Here is a 22,349-nt window from a genome sequence, read left to right on the forward strand (position 1 = left end):
GGGCAGCATCCTTAGCTCTACTTGTCACCCTTTAAACGCATCTGCAACTCCCCACCAAAACTTAGTAGGATAAATTAGTGATAAGGTAGCAGAAGAACTGCAAAAGAGTGTAGTTTACTAGTAGGGTTAGCCGTCTGTGTGTAGCAGCCCCCCCCTAATACTTACCTGACGTCCCTCTCTGTTCAGCGATGTCCACGAGCAGTCTAAGATTCTCCCTCCTAATTGGCTGAGACACAGCAGCAGCGCCATTGGCTGCCGGTACTGTCAATCAAGGTCAGCTAGCCAATCAGGAGAGAAAGGGGGCGGGGCCAGTGTCTGAATGGACACAGGGAGCTGTGACTCGGCTTGGGTGCCCCCAGAGCATGCTGCTTGCTCTGGGGGCACTGAACAGGAGGGAGGATCCAGGATCACAGAAGAGGGACCGAGAAGAGGAGGATCCGGACTGCTCTGTTCAAATCCATTGCAACAGAGCAGGCAAGTATAACATGTTTGTTATTTTTATAGGAAAAAAAATTCAAATTAGACTTACCGGTAACTTGTTTTCCAAGAGTCTTTCAGCACATGAGAGAGAGAGGCTCCACCCACTAGGAAACAGGAAACACAAACTCCACCACATTTTAAAAGGAGGCTCCTCTCCACAGCTCGTCAGTTGTAGTAGAGTACCTCCGGCCCAAGCTGGAACACATAAGCATAATACGGTTAATTCACAGTATATATATATATATATATATACATATATATACACATATATACATACACATACACACTTCCATATACGTATAAATATGTATATATAAACATGAAGGGCGGGTAGTTTGCTGTCCTGAAAGACTCTTGGAAAACAAGTTACCGGTAAGTCTAACTTGAATTTTCCCTTATCGTCTTTCAGGACAGCACATGAGAGGATAATCGAGACTTACCAACTAGGGAGGGACAACAGCCTGCAGGACCTTTCTGCCAAATGCCTGATCACCGGCTGACAGAAGATACAATCTGTAGTGACGGACAAACGTAAGATAACTTGACCACGTAGCCGCCTTACAAATTTGGTCTGGGGTGGCACCAGCTTTTTCTGCCCATGTAGTGGCTAGAGCTCTGGTAGAATGTGCTCGTACTCCCTGAGGAGGAGACAACCCCGACTGGACATAAGCTTCTGAAATAGCCATTCTTTACCATCTGGCAATTGATCCCTTTGAAGCTTTCCTTCCTTTTCTGTTGCCGGAAAACAGAACAAATAAAGAGTCCGAAGACCTGAAGTCCCTTGTTTTCTCTAAGTAATGTAACAAAGTTCTTCTTACCTCTAACTTATGAAATAATTCTTCCTTACTTCCTGAAGGATCTGAACAAAAAGTTGGCAGGATGATTTCCTGCGACCTATTATGGACTGATGCCACTTTTGGTAAAAACGCAGGATCTGTTCTAAGCACAATCCTGTCTGGGTAAATTGACATAAAGGGCTCTTTAACTGAAAGAGCATGAAGTTCTCCAATTCTTCTCGCAGTCGTAACTGCAACTAAGAATATCGTCTTTAGAGTTAAATTCTTTAACGAGATTGACTGTAATGGTTCAAAAGGATCTTTTGTGAGTACTTGTAAGACCACTGTCAAGTCCCATTTTGGAAAGTGTCTATTGGGAACTGGTCTGGATCTAGTAAGTGACCTAAAGAATCTCGTGACCAACGGAACTGAGGAAATAGGTTGATCCAGGTATACTCCTAGGGCAGCCACTTGTACTTTAAGAGTGCTAATTGCCAGCCCTTTGTCCACCCCCTTCTGCAGAAATTCCAGAACCGACACAATGTCTTCTAAATTTCGGTTTGCCGAGCGACACCAGGAGTTGTAGACTTTCCAAACCTTAGCGTAGATATCTCTAGTCACCTTCTTTCTACTAGCCAGTAAAGTAGATACTAGAGGCTCTGACAAACCCTTGTTTTTTAACAGCTGTTCCTCAGATACCAAGCAGTGAGACTTAGTCTTGCTATATCCGGATGATACACTGGACCTTGAAGTAGTAAGTCCTGTCTGAGGGGAAGCTGCCAGAATGGTTTGACTGACATTAGTAGAATGGAGGAAAACCAATCCCTTTTTAGCCAGTATGGGGTGATCAAGATTACTGACACCTTCTCCTTCTGTATCTTCCTCAATACTAAAGGAATTAGCTGAAAAGGAGGGAAGGCATAACCCAGCTGGAAATTCCAAGGATGTGCCAGGGCATCTATCCCCATCGGTCCGTTGTCTCGGTGCAGGGAGAACTGAGGGAGCTGAGCATTTTCTCTTGATGCGAATAGATCCACCTGCGGGCATCCCCACTTCTGGGTTATTAGAGTGAATATTTCTGGATTCAAACTCCACTCTGCCTCCTGAATCCTTTGTCTGCTCAAGAAATCTGCTACTCCATTTAGCGTGCCCTTGAGATGTACTGCTGACAGGGAAAGTAGATGACTCTCTGCCCATCCTAGGATCTCTGAAGCTAGCAATAGAAGAGTCCCGCTCCTTGTGCCCCCTTGTTTGTTCAGGTATGCCACCGTGGTGGCGTTGTCCGACAATATCTGCACATGGGACCCCCGAAGGTTTGGAGAGAAGGCAACCAAGGCTAAAGCGACTGCCTTTAACTCCCTCCAATTTGATGACCTTCCTGCTTCCACTGGGGACCAAACTCCCTGAGCTATGTCTTGACCCCAGTGTGCTCCCCATCCCCAACTGCTGGCGTCTGTCATTATCCTTCTCTCTGTTGGGAAGGACCAGAGTAAACCCCTTGACAGCACCGCCTGATTTCTCCACCACCAAAGGGTCCTTTTTACCCTGGTGGGAAGCCTTACCTTTGAGTCTAAAGCTTCTGGACTGTGATCCCAGATCTTTAAGAGAAAACTCTGAAGGGGTCTGAAATCGAGTCTGGCCGATTGAATGGCCGGCATGGTTGAGGTCAAGGTTCCTAGTACTGACATAATCCTTCTGACTGATACCTCCAGGTTCGTCTGAAGGCTGGATACTGCCTGCAATACCTTCACTTTCTTCTCTTCTGGAAGAAAGATCTTTTGATCCACTGAGTCTATCAGATACCCCAGAAATTGGACTCTTTGTGCTGGATTGAAATTTGATTTTTGGATGTTTATAATCCAACCTAAGGCCTCCAGATGACTGCGAGCCTTGATCAGATCCTCCTGTAACCTTTCCCTGGAAGGGGCAAAGAAAAGGAGGTCGTCCAGGTAAGGGATAACCGCAATCCCCTGTAGCCGGAGGGGAGCTAGGGCTTCCGCCATAATTTTGGTAAATATTCGAGGGGCGGAAGATAGACCAAACGGGAGGGCCCTGAATTGAAGGTGCAGAACCTCCCTCCCCATATTTACTGCCAGCCTCAGATATCTCTGGGACTGAACAGCTATAGGTACATGCAGGTACGCATCCCTTAAGTCGATTGATGCCATAAAGCATCCTCTGACTAAGAGATTTCTTACCGAAAAGATGGAGTCCATGCGGAATCGCCTGTATTGGACTGACCTGTTTAACGGTTTTAAATTGAGGATGAGCCAAAAGCTTCCTGATTCTTTATCAGAAAAATATGGGAGTAGAACCCTTGGCAATCTTCCTCCGGAGGCACCTGAACCACAACACCCTGTTTTATCAGATCCCCTAACAGGTTCTTCATGGCTAGGGCTTTCATTGTGTCTTTTGGCAGATTTGTTACACAGTACCTCTCTGGAGGAAGGTTCAACAGCTCTATCCTGTAACCCTGGGCTATTAAATCCAAAACAAAAGGGTTTTTTGTTATGTTTGCCCAGAGAGGAAGGAATTTTTGAAGCCTTCCTCCCACAGGCACCACCAAGTCATTGTGTTTTATTGGCCTGCGTAGGAGGATTGAAAAGGACATTCCCTTTGCCTTTTCCTCTCTGCGCCGCCCAATTCCTTCTTTTTTCTTGGGGCCTGTTACTCTTTTCCTGATTTTTTTGAGGTCGAAAAAAACGCCTAACTGGCTGCTTTTTCTTTTTAACAGGAAAGGATTTCTTCTTATCAGCTGTTCTATCCAAAATAGATTCCAGATCGGGACCAAAAAGCTGATCTCCCAAAAATGGCACTCCGCATAACTTATTTTTGGAAGCTGCGTCCCCAGGCCATGTCTTTAACCATAACGCTCTCCTGGCTGCAATGGTCAGGGCCCCTGATCTAGCTGACATTCTTATAGAATCTGCAGAGGCGTCAGAAATATATGCTACAGCTGCTATAAGGGTTGGGAAGGAATCTAGAATCTCCTGTTTGGGTGAATCAGCTATAATATGTGCTTTTAGCTGATTCAGCCAGAACTCCATATTTCTGGAGACACAGGTCATAGCCATAGCAGGCTTGAGATTCCCTACAATGGACTGCCAGGCTTTTTTAAGCTGTTGGTCCGCCTTCTTATCCATAGGATCCTTCAAAGTACCCATGTCCTCGAATGCCAGATCTGTTGATCTAGATACTTGGGAAAAAACTGCATCCAACTTCGGGACTTTATTCCAAAGTGACTCAGGATTATGATTAAATGGAAAACGCCTCTTGTGAGCTCTTGGGAAAAAGGGTTTTCTCTCTGGGTCAGCCCATTCTTTCTTAATGGTCTCCGAGATTACCGAATGTACAGGGAAAGTGCGACCTGTTGCTTCACCAAGCCCTTCATACATTCTATCGTGCAGCGATAATTCTCTTTTTTCTTCCTCCATTCCCAATGTTGCATAAATTGCTTTCAACAGACTGTCTACTTGTTCCAAGGACAGTTTGTATCTAGAAGGTGCATCTGCCTCTTCCTCTTCCTCCTCCTCCTCTTCTCCAGAGTATGAGGGGGAATGCCCCTTTTGGGTAGTCGGGCCAGCCTCAGCCTCTACCGTTGGGGTTAAGTGTGAGTCCTGAGAGGGGTCTGAGGTAGTTGCCTGACTTAATGCTGGTGTTACAAGAGAAGAGCGAAAAGCCTGTATAGTAGCATCTAGCTCTTTCTTAACTGATGCGATTATGTCGCTGCACGCAGAAGAAGCCTCTTCCTTGTCTAAGGAGTCAATGCAAATTTGGCATAAAGTCTTCTTCCAACCCTCCAGTAACTTTGATTTACATGAGGGGCATCTCTTTTTAATGGCTGGTTCAGAGCTCTTAGCCTGCCAGAAAAAAATGACAAAAGAGAAAAAACACCAGCATTCATTAAGCCAAAGCTTCCTCCTAACGGACTCACCACAGGTGCACAGGAGGAACAACAGTTAACCCCATGTGCCCAGACAGGCCCCAGCCACCAAGGGGGAAAAAAAAAAAAAAACATTTGTGAGAGGGGCACCAAAGTAACCAGGATATTCACTATAGCCTCTTACCTGGGCCTTGCTGGTGCCTGTGCCTGTCCCACATGCAGCTGCCACAGAATCCATAGTGGTGCTGCACCGATCGGTGGCTCTTACGAACGTCGGTTCCGGAGTCAAAAAACGCCGTTGCGCCCGACCGGAACCAGAATATAGGCACCAGGACCGCTCCTCCCTTCTTTCTCTGCGCCACTTCCGATCGGAAATGATGCGCCCGTTCCTAGTGCCTTCCCCTCGTCGGATACCTCACTTCCGACCGGTCGAGTCTGTACTCTTCCAAGATGGCGGCGGCCAGTAACGCCGACACGCGGTTTCAAAAAAAAAAAAGCCAGCGAACGGCTGCCGCCGCCTAAGGAGCGGCTCCAGGAACGGTCCAGCTCATCATGAGCAAAGAAAGAGGAAAAAGGAGCCCACTTACCAGCAACCCTGTGGTGCGGTGTGGGAGGATCGGACTCTCTGGAGGAAAAAGATAGGTATGGTGGGGTAGGCAGCCTGGCCTCTCAGGATAGCACCATAAGAGACCCTGGCTCCTACTAGGTGTTCCCTTGCCGGAGGAAACACAAAAATTGACGAGCTGTGGAGAGGAGCCTCCTTTTAAAATGTGGTGGAGTTTGTGTTTCCTGTTTCCTAGTGGGTGGAGCCTCTCTCTCATGTGCTGTCCTGAAAGACGATAAGGGAAAACAAGACTTTACAATCTCTTTAAGATTTGCCATAGCCAGTTAGCCACAGCACTGTTTTACTGTACACCATGGGCTTCACAAAGATTATTATTATTATTATTATTATACAGGATTTATATAGCGCCAGCAGTTTACGTAGCGCTTTACAAATTGAGGGTAGACAGTACAAATACAATACACTTTTATACAGTAGGAATCAGAGGGCCCTGCTCCTTAGAGCTTACAAAGATAGAATTTACTGCAGGGCAGAGGTTTTATTTGTGTGCACACAGCTCATATTAAGACGCAAAGGATGATGAGATTATCAGACGAATGATTTTCCGTTTTTTTTTTTCATGCTAGTCTCCATACTGAAAATGAAGAGATTACTAAAGTTCAAAAATTCTCGTACGACAGAATACAACTTTAGAAGTGATGTAATGTGTTGTATTGTATTTTCGGGACGAAACCTGTACTGATTGAACAAAAATCGTACGATCTGGTACTGCATGAGAAAAATTTTCATGTTTGTCCCTTCAGAGAATTTCGAAGGAAAGTGTACAATTTTCTGATCGCGAGTACGGGCCTTAAGAGGTAGAACATGTATAGGGCTGAAACAACTAATCGATAACTAATCGATTATGAAATTAATCGATTACTATTTTCATAATCGATTAATCAGCCAGTAACATAATGGGGTTAAAAATAATAAAATTAGCCCTTTATAGTACAAAAAGAGCAAATAATCGCTACTGTAAATATTACTTTCACAGTTCTACAGTAAAAAAATGAACCCCCTTACAGTAGCGATTATGTGCTCTTTTTGTACTATAAAGGGCTCATTTTAGTTTTTTTTAACCCCATTATGTTACTAAATGTCTTAGACCTGGTTCACATCTATGTGTTTTTTGGTGCTTTTTGCAGAAACACACTACAATTCATTTAACATGGTTTTCTATGGGACACGTTCTTGGTTCAATATACTTCAAAGGAGAAGCTGCAGAAAATTTGCATTTTTTAATCTGCCCAACAACAAATTGGCCAAAAAACTGTATTTCTCTTCTAATAGTGTATATAGTATATCTCTTCTGTCTGTTATTCTCAGAGTGGATTCAATATTTTGCTCCCTAACCATATAGTAAGTTGTTTATATTTACCACTACAGAGAGATATTTAAGATTAAAATTTAAGCTTACATAACTAAATTATACACCACACTTTTTTTTTTAAGGTTATTAACCAATTAATCGATTAAATCAAAACACTAAATCGACCAACTAATCGATTATGAAAATAATCGTTAGTTGCAGCCCTAAACATGTACAAGGTGCGTATAGGATTGTGTAAATTATATATATTATATATTACACACAGAGCAGGTTAAAAATAAATAAAATTGAGCACATCGCCATTTTTCTAGGTAAATATATTTCTAAAGGAGCTATTGACATGAAATTTTCACCATACGTCTGTTACAACCCATTCAATGAAACCAAAATAAGCTCAGAAATTAAGTTGTGTGTAATAAAATGGAATGACACAGGGAAAAAGCATTGAACATGCTAACTGAAATTGAATGCTTTGTACAAAATCCTTTGTTGGTAACAACAGTTTCAAGATGCCTCCTGTATGGAAAAACTAGTCGCATGTTGTGCTTTTTAGCCAATTCTTCCACACAGTCATCAAATCTTGAAGCTCGTTTCACACTATAGCGATGTCTGTGCGATGCAAATTCAGTCATACAGACTGTATGGCGGAATTCGCATGGCATTCGGACCAAAATGGTACAGGGCCCTTTTTTCGATTCCTGGCCAAATTCACAGTTCGCACTGCGATCCAATTGGTGGGGGGGGGAGTTGTCATTAACTTTGTATTGACACCCGCAGCAGTTTGCAGAGGGCAGTGTGAACCGCCGGCGACTCAGGTGCGGTGTGGGAACCCGCACTGGATTGGCAGGGTTCTCGCATCGCACAAGTGTGAACCGAGCCTGAAGGTTCCATGGGCCTCTTCTATGAACTCTGATCTTTAGTTCTTTCCATAGATTTTGTTTTCGATTCAAGTCAGACGTTTGGCTTTATTTTCTTTGACACCAATTGAGAGTTTCCTTGGCTTTGTGTTTGGGATCATTGTCTTGCTGAAATGTCCACCCTTGTTTCATCATCATCCTGGTAGATGGCAGCAGATATTTTTTTTTTTATCAAGAATGTCTTGGTACACTTTTACATTCATTCTCTCTTTAAGGATATGAAGTTTGCCAGTACTGTATGCTGAAAAACAGCCCCACACCATGATGTTCCCACCTCCAAACTACACTGTGGGTATGAGGTTTTTAGGGTGATGTGCAGTGCCATTTGACCTCCAAACATGGTGTGTATTATGGCATCCAAAGAGTTCAATTTTGGTCTGATCTGACCAGACTATATTCTCCCAGTGTTTCACGGGCTTGTCTAAATGTTATGCAGCAAACTTTACCACAAGCTTCAACATGCTTTTTCCTCAGCATTGGGTCTTGCATGGTGAGCATGTACACAGGCCATGGCGATTGAGTGCATTACTTATGGTTTTCCATGAAACAATTGTACCTGTTAATTTCAGGTCTTTCTGAAGCTCTCCACAAGTGGTCCTTGGCTCTTGGACACTCTTCTGATAATTAATTTCACTCCTCTTAAATTATCATCTCCTCTCCAGTTCTGGATTATGGCCCCAACAGTGCTCACTGGAACATTCAGAAGTTTAGAAATCCTTCTGTAACCAATGCCATCGGTATGTTTTGCAACAATGAGGTTGCAAAGGTCTTGAGAGAGCTCTTTGCTTTTAACCATGAGAGGTTTCTTGTGTGACACCTTTTTATAGGCCAGTTGAGGCTGAACCAGCCAATATTAATTTGCACTGACAAGGGACAGGATTGCTTTCTATTACTGACAGATTTCAGATGGTGTCGTGGCTTTCCATGCCTTTTTGCACCTCCCTTTCTTCATGTGTTCAATACTTTTTCCCTGTCATTTCATATAATTTAATGTCTTAACTTATTTGTTTTGGTGTCTTTGTGTGTATGGATTGAATGGGTTCTGATCGAAATGTGGTAAACATTTCATGTCAATAGCACCTTTCGAAATATATTTAGCTAGAAAAAAAAAAAAAAAAAAAAAGAGAGACGTGTTGAATAATTATGTGTGTGCGTTTTCCCCCTTTCTAATAATTGAACTAGATGTATTTTTTCAACCTATCTATGCAACATAGACTATATAGCTATGCATAAAGCCTGGACCCCTCAGTAGTTAAAAAAAAAAAAAAAAAAAAGTTATTAGTCTGATATCTCATTTCCTACATCCAGATTGGTTAATGTTTGAAGGAAGCCCAAGGATGATAAAGCTAGCCATAAAAATCCTTTAAATTTGATGACTGCGTCATGGCGGGTATGACTGGGGCTTTAGCCCCGAGTGAGCCCCCAAAAAGCCCCAGGTCTCGAATTGTTAATTCAGAATTATTAGCCCCGAGTCCCAAGGCCTGGGGTTGGCCAGGAACTCTGGGCTATACAGGGCCGGACGGGCCGCTTTGCAGGGCCGTTCCTGGGGGTGCACAGGCTGCCTCTGAAGGGAAGCGAGCGCTGCCGGATTACACAGAGCAGGGATCTTCCGCTTACCCAGCGTGGTGAAGGCCCGTCTCCAATGATGGACGTCACACTGGTCCAATGCCGGGGCGTGCGACATCCATCATAGGAGCCAGTCTAGGAGGCAGAACTTTGTCTGATGACACTGCGGCTACAGGGTCAGCAGGAGATCCCCGCTCTGTGTAAACCGGCGGCTCTCTTTTCCCTAGGAGATCCCTCTCTTTTCAGCCCCTGTTGTACCCAGCGCTGCCAACACTTTCTGCAAACAATTTGGCTACAGTCAAAATTTACACTTTTTAGCCACAGTACTTGTATAACAATCCAAAAAAGACTAAAGCTGTTCAGAAGGCAACGTGTGCTCCTATTTATTATTAATGACTCCTGATTGGCTGAGACGAACATTGTGTTGTCACCGGCCCTCCTCTCCAATCAGAGGAAACTTCGTATACATTCAAAGAATGCAAATACAAAGCTGCCTATGAGTAGCTGAGCAAGTTTGTTCTGGGTGTGTTCACATCCCACAGCTAGTACACAATGCTGTATACTGTATGTAGCTGAGGCTACAAACAGTTTTTACAGCGTGCCCAGTGGGCACACCTGTTAGTGTAGGAAATAGTTTGTTTGACCAGCTTGGCCCAAACAAACCATTTAAAGCGAGAGCAAAGCTGGAAATCATCTTTATCACCCCCATCTTTTGGTGTTGCTTTAGTTTTTACAACTTACCTTCTCCAGGTGTAGTCTGAATAGGCAGATTTGAAACATCTGATAAGGGTCCAACCACACCACCTGCATTGGGTTGCTTGCTCAAGGAAGCTCCAACATAGCGACCAACAAAAATGCATAGTTTCCAACAGGCACAGTTCACACCAATGCGCTGTTGGTGTGTGCTGGATGATAGTGGAACATGCTGCATTTAAACACAGCGCAACACGCTGCAATGCAATACAAAGCATCCACCATGCTGCAACATGCATTAGGAAAAGAAAAAAAGGGTTTTTTTTGCTCCTGCTGTGAAAAAAGTACATCAATGCCATTCTTTACAATATAAAGGCATTATAATGAACTAAACATCTTAGTGTATAAATCTAGATTAACTGTGACTGACACATACAACATAGCAAATGTTGCACATAAATACCTTAAGGTCAAAATGGGCAATGCTCTTGTGATGCAAGTAGTGGACCCCATCAAGGATTTGTTTTAAAAACATGGTGGCTTCTTCCTCACTCAAGCTTTCTTTTTGTGCCAAGAAGTCAAAGAGTTCTCCCCCTGATACTAATTCCAATATCAAGATCACATCGGTGCGATTCTCAAATACATCATGTAGTGTGATGATGTTTGGATGCTGAATTTCTTTTAAGATGTCGACCTCTCTCTCAATCTCCTCCCGACTCACACCTCGCCGGCTGGAGGACAAACGACGCTTCTTAATAAACTTGGCTGCATATTCTGATCCTGTTGCACGTTCCCGGCACTTCCGTACAATAGCAAATTGGCCACTGAAAAGAAAGAAAAATACATTTAATATTTCGTCTCCTAAAAAAAAAAAAAAGAAGAAGAACAGGAAACTAAAAAAACAAATACAAAAATTTAAAATTAGTACTATTTTGTAATATGTTAGGTCAGATCGGTCAATTTCTTTTAATTAAACGGCTCATCTTAAAATAGGACACAAGTCACACAGATACATTGGAAAAGCTCGGCTACAGGAAAACTCGATGGTGGCCAACCAGGCAAGAAACTGCTTCCAATGCACATTCAGTGCTGTATTCTTCAGAAGTTCACTAAATTGTGACCTGTGATTTACATCTATGATGACAGGTACAGTACATTACAGTTCTCATTGCAATTTTTTAAAAACACCTTTTTATTAATGTCTACGATAATACAGACCTGTATCTCTCAAAACAATCCATTGACCTTTGTTAGCAAACACAGTTTAAAGTAACACATGTCCAATCATTCCCTTACAGAAGGTAAATAGGTTTCACTTTTAAGAATAATAATAATAATAATAATAATAATAAATGCACATACTTTTGCACGGGAAAACATGTGCAAATATGTTTTCCCCCCCCACAGGAGCCTGCAAAGCACCACACTCATGATCAGTGGATTGCAGGTACAATGCAAGGCTCCTACAGACACTTTCTCCAGCTCCCGGTCTGTACCTCTGTACAGGCTTTCAGTTAATGAGCTGGAGGAAGCATCAGTGGACTACAAGTGTGCTGATTACTGCACGTATGGTCCATTGAGAACTACAAGCCCATCTGCTGCTTTATTCATATACAGATCACCGATCTTTAATGTGACAGTGGCTGTAGGAAACAGGAACTGACAAATGCTGTCACAGAGAGGGGCTCGGGGTGAAGGCTGGAGAGCGATTGGCTCCTGCAGCAGTCTGTCAGGAGTTGGTAGAATGGAGAACGAAAATGGTTTGCCAGTGGCTGCACACAGCCCTGGCAGGGAGAAAGTACACACAGGTGTCTCCTTTAGCAGCAGATACCTGAAGGAGACACCTACAAAACAGGTGGCTGGCTGATCCCAGTCTCTAAGAAAAAATACTAACATTAAAGGAAGCAGACAATACATAATGTGTAAAATATACCACTTCAAAACCGGGCCATAGTAAAAAAACGTCCTTGATTTATGTGTGGATATCTGAATGATGCCTGTAGCTACAGGCATCATTCAGATATAATTCTTTCCAGCCAGCGATTCTGTGCACGATAAGAACAATCATAGCGCCCCCTCCCGCCGCCATCCGGTACTTCTCCGGGCTCTCCCGTGCCATCCGGGGCCCGGAGAAAGAATCAGCTGGCGTCGGATGACGACCATAGAGATCATAGTCATCTCTATGACAGTCAGAGGCCCGGGCGCGACTTTATGACGTCACGCCCGGGATCCCGGATATCAACAAAGTCACGATCGCGGCTGTCAGCATGAAGATCCATGAATTTTTTTTTCATGATCTCATGCTTTCCCCGCATCTCTCCATAAAGAGGACCTGTCAAATAGATTCCTACTAGAAGGGATGTTTACATTTCTTGTAATAGGAATAAAAGTGATCAAAAAAAAAAAAAAGTGTATAAATAAAAAAAAAAAAAAAAATTTTTTAACACACCCCTGTCCCCGGTAGCTTGCGCTCGGAAGCGAATGCACATGCAAGTCCCGCCCACATATGTAAACATCGTTCAAACCACACATGTGAAGTATCGCCGCGTGTGTTAGAGCATGTGCAACAATTCTAGCACTAGACCTCCTCTGTAACTCTAAACTAGTAACCTGTAAAAATTTTCAAACCGTCACGTATGGTGATTTTTAAGTACTGAAGTTTGCCGCCATTCCATGAGTGTGCGCAATTTTAAAGCGTGACATGTTAGGTATCTATTTACTCAGCATAACATCATCTTTCACATTATACAAAAAAATTGTGCTAACTTTACTGTTTTGTTATTTTTTAATTCATGAAATCGTTTTTTTTTTTCCAAAAAAAAAATTTAGAAAAATGATTGAGCAAATACCGTGCGAGATAAAAAGTTGCAATGACCACCATTTTATTTCCTAGGGTGTCTGCTAAAAAAACATATATAATGTTTGGGGGTTCTGAGTAATTTTCTAGCAAAAAAAAAATGATGAATTTTACATGTAGGAGAGAAGTGCCAGAATAGGTATTGAGGTGGTTAAAGTTTGACTTATGTATCACTTTAAGACGGCTCTACACTTCTTTGCACTGGTTTACTGGAGTGACTTCTGATCCCTTTTTGTCCATGTTACCATGACTTTTCTGCTTATAGTTTATCTGTTGCTCCCCAAGGAAGTTATGGTTTTTAGGAATCACAGATGATGGCCAACCCACCCGAAACACCTTCCTGCGTCTGTGCTGTAAACCAGTGACTTAGGATGCATATGTGGCTAAGAGGCATAATGGAATGGTTGGCATGGCTCCAGAGAGCTTGTTGACACCATCAATGCATTAAAGCTAACCTCAAGAAAAGTAAAAACCCTCCCATTCAATGGGGATTCTCTTTAACATCGAAAGCATTGGGATAAGCGGTTTTATTTACCTGATCCTCCCAACTGCAAGACAGGTCCCCGCAACCCCCTCTAACCCTGCCATCATCCAGACCGATGCATAACCCTGTACTGGAAGTAATGACATTGAGGAACAGTCCATTGTTGGAGCACAAGGAAGTAGCATCTGCCAGGTTAGCGAAGGATCAGGTAAGTAAAACTGCTCTTCTCATCCCTAGACATAAATGAGCAGTTAACCCTTGCAGTGCAGGGGCAGCCCTACAGCTAGGGAGGACGTTTCCTATTCCTGGAATTGGACATTAAAGAAAAAAACTCTGGGATAGCCCTGTGTAGTTAGTTAAGCAAAACTGCTAATGTTATGTTGAATAAAATTGCCCACTGTGTATTAAACTCACCATTTTAAAAAAAACTGTGACGTCATCTCATTGCATAGAATCTTTTTCTATTCATGGGCTCAAGGAAAGAGTGTATCTGAAGCAGCGACATCACTCCCTGCTAAGCCGGCCATACATGGATCGAAATTCAGCCAGTTCACCATGGATTTTGATCCATGTACGGGCACTTTGGTTGTACAGAAGTTAATTGACCACCCTTTCAGGTTTTCCCTGCTTATTCAGCACCGATCAATGTATTCTAAAGCCAGGGAAGTCTTCCTGCTGTCAATACAACGGCTTAATGGAGAGGATTCCCTCATCTACCTCGAAATGTGTGGATGGGAGAATCAAGTTTTTTTTTTTTATAACCCACTGGTTAAAACGAAAACAAATGACTCATCTCTGGGCTGTTTAGTGTTTGTCATCACTTCCTAAAAGGAGAAGTTCACCTTTTAAAAAGAAAAAAAAAAAATATATATATATATATATATATATATATATATATATATATATATATATATATATATAATTTTTTTTTTCTTTTCTCCATATATATATATATATATATATATATATATATATATATATATATATATATATATATATATATATATATATATACACACATACACACACAGGTTAAAAAAAAATAACTGCGTGTATTATATTTTTTACTAGGAGCCTGGAAAGTGTTGCACCCACGATTAGTAGATCTCTCATATAATGTAGGACTCCTGCAAACTTGTCAGTGTATCTGTCTGCTCATACCAGCAGACAGCTACACATTAACAAGAAGAATCAATGGACTACCAGAGTGCTCAACAGCGCAGAACTCTGAATGAATGACATGGGTTGGGGAGATGCTGCAGAAGCGGGAACATGTTACATGTTCCAACCAAAAAACAAGTGGAACATGTTCCCGAAGGTTAACATATCCTTTAAGACCTTTAATGCCCCGGGATTTGGAGCCTAAAAATGGGGGTGGGGGTAGGTGGGTGTGTTTGGAATCGATCAAACTCCTGGCCCACTTATGCTGCACAATGGGTGGACAAGACTGGGAGTCTGGGACTGTTGGACGCCCTACCAGAACCACGCCCCCTGGAGTGCCCCGCAGATCACTGTAAAGGCCAATCACAGCTGTCCTTTACCATGTGATCAGCTGTATCCAATCGCAGCTCGTCCCATGTAAACAGACTTGCAGGTTATTGGCAGTCCTTGTGTCACACACTGCCTCTGTGTGAGGAAAGGAGTGCCGACAACTGGCAAGGTTGACAGTACATTGTTTACACTGATAATCAGGGCACTGACCATCAGTACAACCCCATCAGTGCCCCCTATCAGTGCAGCCTCATCAGCGCCCACCAATGAAGCCTCATCAGCGCCCACCAGTGAAGCCTCATCAGCGCCCACCAGTGAAGCCTCATCAGAGCCCCCAATCAGTGAAGCCTCATCAGAGCCCCCAATCAGTGAAGCCTCATCAGAGCCCCCTATCAGTGCAGCCTCATCAGCGCCCCCTATCAGTGCAGCCTCATCAGCGCCCCCTATCAGTGCAGCCTCATCAGCGCCCCCTATCAGGGCAGCCTCATCAGCGCCCACCAATGAAGCCTCATCAGCGCCCCCTATCAGGGCAGCCTCATCAGCGCCCCCTATCAGGGCAGCCTCATCAGCGCCCCCTATCAGGGCAGCCTCATCAGCGCCCCCTATCAGGGCAGCCTCATCAGCGCCCCCTATCAGGGCAGCCTCATCAGCGCCCCCTATCAGGGCAGCCTCATCAGCGCCCCCTATCAGGGCAGCCTCATCAGCGCCCCCTATCAGGGCAGCCTCATCAGCGCCCCCTATCAGGGCAGCCTCATCAGCGCCCCCTATCAGGGCAGCCTCATCAGCGCCCCCTATCAGGGCAGCCTCATCAGCGCCCCCTATCAGGGCAGCCTCATCAGCGCCCCCTATCAGGGCAGCCTCATCAGCGCCCCCTATCAGGGCAGCCTCATCAGCGCCCCCTATCAGGGCAGCCTCATCAGCGCCCCCTATCAGTGCAGCCTCATCAGCGCCCCCTATCAGTGCAGCCTCATCAGCGCCCCCTATCAGTGCAGCCTCATCAGCGCCCCCTATCAGTGCAGCCTCATCAGCGCCCCCTATCAGTGCAGCCTCATCAGCGCCCCCTATCAGTGCAGCCTCATCAGCGCCCACCAGTGAAGAAGAAAATGTACTTCTTTGCAAAATTTTATAACAAAAACAAAGAAAACCTTGTTTATCAAAAAATAAAACCCTGTGATGATTAAAGATCACCAAAAGAAAGCTGTAGCTGTCTCAAAAAAAGTGATACAAATGTAATTTGGGTACAGTGTTGCATGACCGCGCAATTCATTCAATGTGTGAGAGCGCGGAAATCTGAAAATTGGCCTGGGCAGAAAGGGGGTGAAAGTGCCTGTTATTGAAGCGGTTAAGGTGAAACTAGTGAGCATTACTTACATACTTATTGCTTGCTGACATCTTCTTCTATGTGCCAGTCTTTGTCTGTCTTGGGATAACATCACTCTTGTGCATGCACAGGAGCCAGTCGTCCCAGCTCACAGGGATTGTGCCGTCTCTGTAAGCTGGACCGCGCATGCACAGGAGCCAGTCGTCCCAGCTTACAGGGATTGTGCTGCCACTGTAAGCTGAACCGCGCATGCACAGCTCAGTTTACATGCCGGGGAGTGCTGAGAGCAGGCAGGTAGGTGGATTTGTACTGCAGAAGAGACATTGCACACACATTTTGAGGACTGTGCTAGGAAACCCATCCATTGTGAATAGACGGACAACACATGAAGAACAAGCCCTGCACTAAACCTGACAGAGGTTCTAACACCATCCAATCCTGACATAGCACTGGATAGATACACTGAGCCTCATACATCTCAGACCAAATAGCAAGTTGTCAAATCACCATGGTAACTTGCTATTGAATCCATGAACACAACAGTCATTACAGGAGACATAGATAGGGAAAAGATTGTGTCTAGGAGGAATGAGTTCCTAAACACTTCAGTCATGTCACCTTCCAAGCTCCTCTCCCATCTCATAGAATTCCTCCACATTCTGTTGCCGGAATCCGCTCATGGTGCCCGGATGGTGAGACTCGATGATAGATATACACGACTCCCTTCAGACACCCGGTATTCGCTCCGTATTTCCGGACTCCCTACAATTCTGCATGCCTTAGTGCTGACGTCACCCGCCTTTCTGACCAACTCGGAAGACCGTGGGAACGGAGCCACGCCTCTTCCTTCCCAGCTCTGCGTATTCTGGGCTGTGATTGGCGAACGGGAGTGCTGCTGTCCGCATTCCTTTCTCCAGACACTGCGGTCTAGTCTGGGGGGGGGGATTATAGGAGTGATGTCATGCTGCAACATTGTGTAGTTCAGGTGCCCTCCACATTGCTGCATTCTTCTGCTGTGAGCACGGCAGTCTGGGCATGTCATAGTCCATAGCTCCCAACTGTCCCTGATTTGGAGCGATGTCCCTCTGTCCCTCTTTCCTCCTCATTTTGGTCTGATGTATAAACCTGTATATAAAATACACTATTTATCAAAAAGTGTTTCCCAGTGCTAAACCTTTCATCCAAATTCTAAATTGCTGCATTTGTACATTTCAAAAACCAGTATAAAGGAATAGTGGTGGTAAAAAAAAAAAACACTTGTGGTTTTAACTAATAACATTTTAGTATAATTCTCCTTTAAGGGGGCGTGGCAGGGGGTGTGTCCTATGCCTGCATACTTTTGCTAATAGGTGTCCATTATTCCCATCTCAAAAAGTTGGGAGGTATGCATAGTCTTTATTATGTGCCTGGTGTTATGTGCGCTTTAGTTCTATTACCTGTGGGATATATTGTAGTAATTTCAGTGGCGTCACTAGAGTTGGTGTCACCTGGTGCGGTGAAACATGGTGTCACCCCCCACTGAGCAGGCTAGTGCATCGGCAGTTCTCCCCCCAGCCTGCCACAGTTGATGGAGCCAGGATGGGATTGGAGGAATGGATGGAGCCGGAGTGGGATCAGGGGATGAATGGGGGGGGGGATGGATAGAGCTGGGATGGGAATAGGAGAAAGGATGGAGCCAGGGTGGGATTGGGGTGATGGATGGGAATGGAAGAATGGATGGAGCCGGGGTGGGATTGGGGTGATGGATGGGAATAGGAGAAAGGATGGAGCCAGGGTGGGATTGGGGTGATGGATGGGAATAGGAGAAAGGATGGAGCCAGGGTGGGATTGGGGTGATGGATGGGAATGGATGGAGCCAGGGTGGGATTGGGGTGATGGATGGGAATGGGAGAATGGATGGAGCCAGGGTGGGATTGGGGTGATGGATGGGAATGGATGGAGCCAGGGTGGGATTGGGGTGATGGATGGAAATAGGAGAAAGGATGGAGCCAGGGTGGGATTGGGGTGATGGATGGGAATGGATGGAGCCAGGGTAGGATTGGGGTGATGGATGGGAATGGGTGAATGGATGGAGCCAGGGTGGGATTGGGGTGATGGATGGGAATGGGGGAAAGGATGGAGCCAGGGTGGGATTGGGGTGATGGATGGGAATGGGAGAAAGGATGGAGCCAGGGTGGGATTGGGGTGATGGATGGAAATGGGAGAATGGATGGAGCCGGGGTGGGATTGGGGTGATGGATGGGAATGGGGGAAAGGATGGAGCCGGTGTGGGATTGGGGTGATGGATGGGAATGGGAGAAAGGATGGAGCCAGGGTGGGATTGGGGTAATGGATGGGAGTGTGAGAAAGGATGGAGCCAGGGTGGGATTGGGGTGATGGATGGGAATGGGAGAAAGGATGGAGCCAGGGTGGGATTGGGGTGATGGATGGGAATGGGAGACAGGATGGAGCCAGGGTGGGATTGGGGTGATGGATGGGGGGGAATGGATGGTGTCAGGATGGGATCAGGGGGAATGGATGGGATCGGGGGTACTGGATTAAGCTGGGATGGGATCAGGGGGGATGGATGGAGCCGGGATGGGGGGAATGGATGGGGATGGGATTGGGAGAAACAAAGGAGCCAGGGTGGGATTGGGGTGGTGGATGGGTGGACCTGGGATGGGATTGTGGGGGAAAAGATGAAGCCAGGGTGGGATCGGGGGGGGGGGGATGGAGCCGGGATGGAATCGGGGGGGGTGGAGCTGGGATGGGATCTTTGTGGAGCCGGGATGGAATCAGGGGGGGTGGAGCTGGGATGGGATCTTTCATGGGGGGGGGTTAAAGGATATGTGCTTTGGGAGGGGAGAGGAATTGTGCTGGGGGGTGGGGGGTGGGGTCAAACATCAAATCTACCCTCCTCCTAGCACAAGTCCTCTCCAACCCAAAACAAAGCACTCCCGAGCACATATCCTCTAACCCCCTCCCTAAAATCGCTCCTGGCAGCACAAATGTTATCTGCCCAGAACCCCCCCCCCCCCCTTTCCCAATCATCATGTAAGACTCCTATTGTTATTACAGACCTCGTAGGGCAGGTGTCCCTCCTCCTCCCCCACTCTTCCTCCTGTCCTGTGTACATGAACATTAGAGCCGAGGAGGAGGCTATAGTCCGGTCCGGTTCCGGTTTGTAGGAGGGATGATCGGAGTCAGGCACCCTGTCTGTCAGTGTTTCTGCCTCACTCCCTCCTCCCCCACCCACCCCACACATCGCGTGGCGCTAAGGGGATAGGAGAGATCCCGGAAGGGAAAGAGGGAGCCGCAGTACCCAGTGTCAGTCCAGACCTGGTGTCACCCGGGTGCGGATTAGCCAGTGCTGGAAAATAATGGTGGCCACACAAAATATTGACACTTTGTTCCCAATTTGGACATTTTCACTTAGGGGTGTACTCACTTTTGTTGCCAGCGGTTTAGACATTAATGGCTGTGTGTTGAGTTATTTTGAGGGGACAGCAAATTTACACTGTTATACAAGCTGTACACTCACTACTTTACATTGTAGCAAAGTGTCATTTCTTTAGTGTTGTCACATGAAAAGATAGAATAAAATATTTACAAAAATGCGAGGGGTGTACTCACTTTTGTGAGATACTGTATGCACTTTTATGATTTGGCAGGAAAAAAAGTGGCTCTGTAAGTACATTTTAAGATTTTTGCCAGGAAAAAAATGGTGTAGTTAGTACATTTTAGGTTTCACTTCAGAGGGAGTTGGCAGACTAGTATCCCCCTTCCTGTTCCTGATCTCATTGCTGTTATCTAGTGTTCAGGATGTTGTATAGGGAAATTGGTTACAATAAATCAAGTCTAACCAATCTACTTCCAATGAAGACAGTACTCAATTCTAAACACTTCAGGCTGGGTTCACACTTATGAGAATTGTATGCGGGTTTTCTTCGCATCCAATTCGCATAGCAGGAGATTGTGACCAGCTCTCTATGGAGCCATTTTACACATCTCCGCAGCGGCTCCAGCGTGAATTGCACAGGGGTCAGTGTGCATCTTTTGGTTCATTTCAGGTCCGAATTCAGGCAAAAAATTTGGGCTGAAATTGGACCCAAAACTGTGAATGGAGACGCATCGGACTCCTGCTGTCAGCCACTGCGTGTTCCAGTGTGTACCCATCCTCAGAGTTCAGTATCAGTGCAAAGCCAAGAAGGAGAATGGAGACTCTGGGGGAGATTTACTAAAACTGGAGAGTGCAAAATCTGGTGCAGCTCTGCAAAGAAAACCCATCAGCTTCCAGATTATATTGTCAAAGCTTAAAGTGATTGTAAAGTTTCGTTTTTTTTTTTTTTTTTTTTTATAAAAATATTAAACATGTTATACTTACCTGCTCTGTGCAGTGGTTTTGCACAGGGCAGCGCGGATTCTCCTCTTGCACCTCTGGCCGTAGCTCCTGGCCCCTCCCTCCTGTTGAGTGTCCCCACAGCAAGCAGTTTGATCAGAGCTGCTGCTCCATGTGTCCATTCAGACACGGAGCTGTGGTTTGGCCTCGCCCCCTCTCTCTCTCTCATGATTGGCTAACTGACTTTGATTGACAGCAGCAGGAGCTAATGGCGCCGCTGTGTCTCAGCCAATCGGGAGGGAGAGTCCCAGACTGACAAGGCACTTGTGGACATCACTGGATAGAAATGGGGCTCAGGTAAGTATTAGGGGGGCTGTTGCACACATAAGGCTTTTTATCTTAATGCATAGACTGTATTAAGATAAAAAAAAACCTTCTAACTTAACAACCCCTTTAATTGAACAAGCTGAAGTTGGCTGCCATGCACAGCTATACCAAATTTTGCACTCACCAGTTTTAGTAAATCATCCCCTCTGTCTACCCAGTTTTCATTGGCAACACAAAGACACACACACACACACCAGCAGGGGGTCTATATAGGCCCCAGACATCTTCAAAAAGGAACCTAATCCTTAATTTAAAAAAAAGTTTAGAAATAATTTTGATGTCATCTAAATAATATTATATAGATTAAATATACAAATAAGAGTATCATCCGTTTTTTAAATTTATGTACCTTCCGTTTTCACAGTTTTTCATAAACATGTAAATGTAAACGTACACATATTTATTAACTAAATGCAATGTAATCTTTTATATTTACCTGGGACATTTAACTCCTTCACGCCTATTGGTAAAACAAATCTTAATGCCCAAGTACAATTTTTCAATTTTGACATGTGTTAGTAAAACCGTACACATATATCACTACTTTGCGCATCCAGGTGGGTTATACCTTGTTTCTTTCAGGACAAGATGGGCTTTCATTTGGTAATAAATGGTTATGGATATCTCCTGATTTTTTTTATTATCAAAAGGAAAACTGGCCCAAAAATAGTAAAAAAAAAAAATATATTTTTTAAATGTAGCTGTATATTTCTTGTTACTATTATTACCTACCACCAAAGAACAACCCAAAATAAATTCTCCTTCTCCTGACAATCACAGCGATACCACATATGTGTATATCAGTTGTTTGCATCCGTAGTACAGCCCAGAATCAATGGTGCACATTTTGCTTTTATTTATTTATTTATTTAATTATTTTGTCCTACCTAAAACACATTGATGCTATTTTAAAGAAAAATATCCTGACCAAAAAATATTGACCCTGACCTTTTGACCCTTACTTGACCCAAACACTAACCCTGGCACTGACCTAGATCAAACCTTGATCTAGGTATTTTTTATTTATTTTTCTTTCTTTCTTTTTTTTACACACACTTTTTTTCCTCTCAGCAAGGAAAGAGAAAGATACATTACAACGTCATTGGATGGCCACGCCCCATGCTTATATAAGAGGTGCCAAACAGTGGGGAACATAACAGAAGAGTTGAAGTCATCATGTTTGCATGTGCTGGATGGCATCCCATCATGAATGAAATGTCACTACCTGACACTTCATAT

General features: G+C 44.6%; 1 protein-coding gene across 1 annotated transcript in view; it reads right to left on the reverse strand.

Moving 5' to 3' along the window:
• Positions 1 to 17,255, reverse strand: part of DAPK3 (death associated protein kinase 3) — a 47,887-nt gene extending 30,632 nt beyond the window's left edge. The window contains exons 1-2 of the mRNA XM_073597253.1: positions 17,024 to 17,255; positions 10,716 to 11,076 (exon numbers count right to left, since the gene is read on the reverse strand). Coding sequence (XP_073453354.1) covers positions 10,716 to 11,076; positions 17,024 to 17,085 — 423 coding nt within the window. The 5' untranslated portion in view covers positions 17,086 to 17,255. The remainder of the gene's footprint in view (positions 1 to 10,715; positions 11,077 to 17,023) is intronic.
• Between the last annotated feature and the right edge of the window lie 5,094 nt (positions 17,256 to 22,349).

Source organism: Aquarana catesbeiana, linkage group LG01, assembly GCF_042186555.1.
Source record: "Aquarana catesbeiana isolate 2022-GZ linkage group LG01, ASM4218655v1, whole genome shotgun sequence".
Classification (NCBI taxonomy): domain Eukaryota; kingdom Metazoa; phylum Chordata; class Amphibia; order Anura; family Ranidae; genus Aquarana; species Aquarana catesbeiana.